This window comes from Sinocyclocheilus anshuiensis, unplaced genomic scaffold (genome assembly GCF_001515605.1).
Source record: "Sinocyclocheilus anshuiensis isolate Anshui unplaced genomic scaffold, SAMN03320099.WGS_v1.1 scaffold1114, whole genome shotgun sequence".
Lineage (NCBI taxonomy): Eukaryota > Metazoa > Chordata > Actinopteri > Cypriniformes > Cyprinidae > Sinocyclocheilus > Sinocyclocheilus anshuiensis.
The window spans coordinates 538,508-544,115 of record NW_015540838.1 but is presented as its reverse complement, the minus strand read 5'-3'; the positions used below and the strand labels follow the sequence as shown (position 1 = coordinate 544,115).

At 41.2% G+C, this 5,608-nt stretch overlaps 1 protein-coding gene across 2 annotated transcripts in view; it reads left to right on the top strand.

Moving 5' to 3' along the window:
• The first annotated feature begins 454 nt into the window (after nt 1-454).
• The window catches only part of LOC107687405 (leucine-rich repeat-containing protein 38-like), a 7,933-nt gene continuing 2,779 nt past the window's right edge, over nt 455-5,608 (top strand). The window contains exons 1-2 of one of the 2 annotated variants that reach the window (XM_016484724.1): nt 455-698; nt 934-2,380. In XM_016484724.1, the coding sequence (XP_016340210.1) occupies nt 1,753-2,380 (628 nt within the window). In that variant the 5' untranslated portion in view covers nt 455-698; nt 934-1,752. Of the gene's footprint in view, nt 2,381-5,608 lie in introns of both variants that reach the window. The other variant, XM_016484725.1, reaches the window with a different exon arrangement.

Genomic DNA, 5,608 nt, shown 5'->3' with positions numbered 1-5,608 from the left:
TTGGATCTGTAAAAGAATCAACTCAACCCTGCCAAAGCAGGGCACACAAAGTTATCGGCATTTTATTGTCTTACAAGCAAGCCACATTCTTATATAAGTAAGTAGTATTTATTTCACAGTAAGTAGCATTACCTTTTGTTTGTGTCCTTTCCTGTTATGTTCCATCCATAACCCAGCTGTGTCAAACAGTATGTTGCTCATGATATTTATCATTTATTCATGTGCCAGACTTTAGTCGTGAATGGAAAATCTGCACAGCTTTTCTGACACTGCCAAATGCCCTACTGAGAAGATATCCTGTACCTAACCTTCCTTTGCACTAATGATCCTGACATTTGTTTCTTCTACAGGGACACCGGAGGAAGTAACATTTCAAGTTGAAATTTTTCAAAGAAGTGCCACATGAAAAAGGTCAAAGGCAAGTATTTTTTTTTTCCTGGTGATGCCTGCCAGAAAGGTCAAGGTTACAATATGACCTATGGGAGTATTGTGTAATTCCATTGGGCTGTGCCATGCTATTCTCCAGCGCATGTGATGTAAGAGGAAAGCTGTCTGTGGTCACAGAATGTGTTCTATCTGCCTGGAGATTTACAGCAGCACAGGAGTAAATATGAATTCAGAACACAGAGCGATAAAAATAAACAACAGCTGGCAAAGCGATGAGTAATGACCGGTTTCATGGGCACACTGGAGAAGAGGTACTGTCAAAATCTTTTTGTATTCCTCTCGATTCATATAAAATGTGGACTTTTTGAAAGCGTTGTGATTTTCAGGACAGCCATTACATTCAGGATGTAAACAAGTGTGATTGAGTTGTGCAGCTGTGACGAGGTCGGGAAGGTTTTGCATGCGATTTCTGATTTGTAGCATGCAATAGACAACAATGATCTTCTCCACTGAGGTTCACACACAGTCACCATCTCTCACTTTCAGGGCAGTAATCTGTATGCACACAGCCCCATGTTAATCGTCACATCCATCACCATGGCAATGGAGCCAGAGTATAAAATCATGCACTACACCGACTGAATCGGAGGACAACAGAAAAGAAGCCAAATGTGATTAAATGTGAAAACCATTGCCAACATATCATTAGCCATTTATTCAGGATGGAAGAAGACTTGCAACCACAGCCTTGAGTCAAATGTGCTATGGGCACCACGGTTCAGCTGGCACACAATCAAGAGCAGAAGCATATGGACCAAGACACGGATCAGCACATAGTGTACGTTTGAATTAAAGAATTAGAATTCCCTTTCGACTGTGGGTAAACCAAGTGGGCTACACCTCCCCTTCCGTTGTCACACTCCCCTCCCCTCCCCTCTCCATGCCCCCAGCGCTTCACAGTCTCTGGTTCACTCATCTCTGTTTACCTCTCTGCTAATCCCTTACATTGCGTGGTCTCTCTCTCCTTCCCTACATTTTCTCGATCGCTGTCTCTCCTCCCCTTTCATGCTCAGAGCCAGAGGGCTGCCACACGACCCACTCTGCCTGCTATATGATCTCGTGGAAAACAGAGCTCCGTGTCTTTGTAGCCGCTTGCTACTGCTCGAGCCTTTGTAGATTGCAATCTAGGAGACAAGGAAAGATGCCTTCACGACAACCCTGACTCCTGTCATCTCCAGATGCGCCCCTGTCCCCTTTCCTAGTATCTCGCCCCCTGTCCCTTTACCCCATCACCCCTCTTCTCTACTCTCCAAACCTCCCTCTCTTAATCCCCCAATCTCCCCTTCACCTCGCACCCTCTTGACAATGTTCTCATGTGTTCGCTGGTTTCAGCCTTTCCTTGCCTTGCTATCCTCTACCTTGTTAACTTTGGGTTACAACTGCCCATCCAGCTGCTTGTGTCCAGACCATCACACCGTGGACTGCACAAGTCAAGGGCTCACCCGTCTTCCAGACTCCATCCCTTTGGACGTACGGAGACTACTTCTGTCTAACAACTGGATTCCCTGGATCCCTTCTGATTTCCTGGTTCTCTACAGTGATTTGGTCTACCTGGATCTGAGGAATAACTCCCTAACAAAGCTGGAGCCTGGTACTCTGAGCACATCCTCCAGACTGGTATATCTGGACCTGGGGAGCAACAACTTGACTGAGATCCCCTCGGGAATTTTCGGGGAGTCCCGTAGTCTGATCAAGCTACGACTCGGGAACAATCCTTATTTGAATATGGTCAGCAAGGACGCCTTTGCGGGCCTCACCTCCTTACGAGAGCTCGAGCTAGAGAGGAATGCCCTCTCTGGCCTGGACATCGGGGTGTTGAGCCAGTTGCCTTCTTTGCGGGTGATACGCCTAGAAGGGAACCCCTGGGTGTGCAATTGCAACTTTGCCAAATTCTTTCTGTGGCTATTGGAGAATCGTCACAAGCTCCCATCTGGTAAGCTGCTTAAATCTTGCTTTCCTGATCTGCATGAAATAATATCATACATTTTTTTCTAATAGTCTGTGGTGGTTCAACTGTGAAAGATCCAAAGGGTCAATGACACTGAGGGTGAGAACTGTTGATGCTTAAGATCTACTTTCTGACTAGGACGTACATATGGGTGGACTGATTTTGTTTGGGATAGAGATGCTTCACAACCCACTGGTTGCTTACAGCTGAGACTGAACTATTTTGACTCATCACATTAGCATGATGGGCTAGTAATTCAATTGATTAATGTCTTGAATCTCTCAATCGAAAGTAAAATTTCCAATTATTACACTTGTAGTATTGCATGCCTCCACTTCATCTTGTATTTAGCTAAATAATGCATGAGAATGTTTTCAAACCAAGACAAAGAGGTCGACACACCGTAGGTGATCACTAGAATATGCAAAATATTATTGTGCATAATTCATGAAACATATGCCACACAACATGTTCCCTAATTTTGTTTCATGTCTTGTCCTCTTTGTTGACGTTAATTTGAGTGGTAACTAAAGGAAGAAATTGAGGGAAATGTACCCTCTTGGATACAGTATCCATTGGTCATTATAGGTCACTTACCACTAGTCCAAGGTTAAGGTCAAGTTGAGCTCCACAGCTATATTAAATATATATGCATGATCCTCTCTGTCCCTTAGAAGCACAAGTCACTTTTCTCTCCCTGTGTCTGTTTAAGAGACTAATGTAACAATAGGTCGCAAGTTACGAACATGTCAATATAAAAAATTGAGTTTAGGTTTTGATTGCACATTTATATACTGTATACAAACCAAGTGCTGGGAACATGTGTAGCAGTTTTGTTACACAACCAAACCAATATATATATATATATAAGTATATGTTGGTTTTTACCAAGGGGGGACATGACATTTAGGCAAAACTGTAAATGCCATGGATGAATATTTCTTGAGGGTTTGTTTCTGTGTTTCATTGTGTTCAAAACATGTATACACAGTTCTCTCAAAGTAATCTTTTCTTTGCGACATTTAAGTTAATTTAAATTTGATGTTATTACATTCAGTGTTGATGAACAAATACAGAGAAGAACCTGAGAAGTCCAAATTGTTTAGAATGTGTCAAGATGTTTTAGACATTCCAGATATCTAGTATTTATTTACATTTTTACATTTGGCAGACATGGTTACCAAAATTGACATAGTATTCAAGATATGTAATTTATCATTCATTCCCTGGCAATTAAACTGACCTTGGTGTTACATAGCTACATAATGCTATAAATGCTGGTGGTTAGATTGTTTTAATTGTAACTCAAGAAACAAAACTGACACAGTATTTTAAATATTGTATGAAAAACTGTATGAATCCACCATAATGTAGTCTTTAATTTAGATAGTCCAAGGACCACTAGTTTAAACTCCCTTACAGAGTTGTAATTCTGGCACTTGGGTATGGATGAACACGTTACATCCATTATTCAACCCAACATTGAATCTGATACTGATGATAGCACACTTCTGGCACACTTTCAGTTGCCTAGTAAATGGATATTCAGTCTTTCAAGGGCAAGAACCAAGATTTCCACCAAATACGGTGTTGAGTACATAAGCAAAGCATGTGAAGTGATGTACATATGTGACAGGCGCACACACAACTCTTTAAACAACCCTCAAAGGTCAACAGACAGAGCCCGAGAGGTTACCACGTCACAATATATCACCGTTATGCCAACAAGCCATGTATTTACCACAAGATAATGCATGCACTCTGTAATTGTAGCAAAAAAATGGATTTGGATTTATTCAAGGATTTTGAGCACATTAATCAAATGTATTGAATGAAATCAGCGTAATCTGAAAAGAGAGACCTAATGGGATTCATATATTCAGCTGTATTACACTACAAAGGCACAGCTTTGATTAATTTCACTGATGCAAACATAAGAACATGGCAGTGTCTTCCTCGTGCTACACATATGTGGTGACAGCAGGCTAGACAACACTAGTCGGCTGACTGAGCTTGTGGCTGCTGTGAGAATTTTCTAAATGGGTAAAGCATGTGCGCGCGTGTTGGTGACTTTTGCTCTGGGGGATCTCCAGTGTAAAACACTGAAGCTCTGGCATGATTAAACATTAGATGAGCTCTTGGAGCTGGACAAACGGCCACGTGACAGACCCAACAAAGGAGGCTGAGGTCAATGAATCCCCTGCATGTGGAAAACCCCTTCTGGATGGAGTGACTCATGCCCACTTACTGCCTCACACGTTTGATGATGATGTCAACTGACTTTGGGCAATAACATGAACAAACATGGTGGCATTGTGTTATGACATGGAGGGTTATATATTGATGAGAATACCGTTTCTTATTATTTTCACTCAAAAATACACAAAATCACAAGGGGTTTTGAGCGTGAATGCAATTAGAGGAGAGATGGGGCTCTGGAGCTCTGCCCCTCTGTTGTGTCTGTCTGTCAGCGTGGCTGAATTATGTAGGCGATGTTCCGCTTCAAATCTGTCATCTGGTGTCCGCTGATCACACGGCTGAAAGGAGATTAAACCTCCCTCTGTGAAAATCAAAATACACACCAACGAGGAAGATTTTTCCACACAAACATTTCCCATAAAGAGAGGAAAAAAAGAAAAACAAAATTGGAAAGCATCCCATCTCACATCTTATCTTGCCGTTATGTAACAGGAGTTTTACATAAGTCAGAGCTCGGTGTTACTGCTAGATACACAATTTCCAAGTAATAATACCACTATGCTGCATACTGATTATAAAATCTTTATTTCTGTAACATTTTATTTAGTAATCATTTATATATATATATATATATATGTATAATTTTTATTTATTTTTTTCATTCAAATAAAGCCAAGGTAACACTCGTTTTACATACAGCATGCAATGAATATGACAGCGGGCAAATGCATAAAGCGCAGAATAATTTGAAATCACGAGTTTAAAGTTTGTCGATCGCGCGTTTCCAGTCAAGCAGAACTCTCCTCCTGTCAGCATTCAATTTACACGGACCGACCATCACCCAGAGAACACTCGATCATGCAGGATACAAATGCACACTTCAACTAGATTCGACTAAGTCTGCAAGTTTTGTGAAATTAAATGTTCATTAGTCATTCAAAGATTTGTTTAAATGATATAAATACTTATCGGCCGATGCCGATATTTGAAAAATGCCAAATATCGGCCGATATA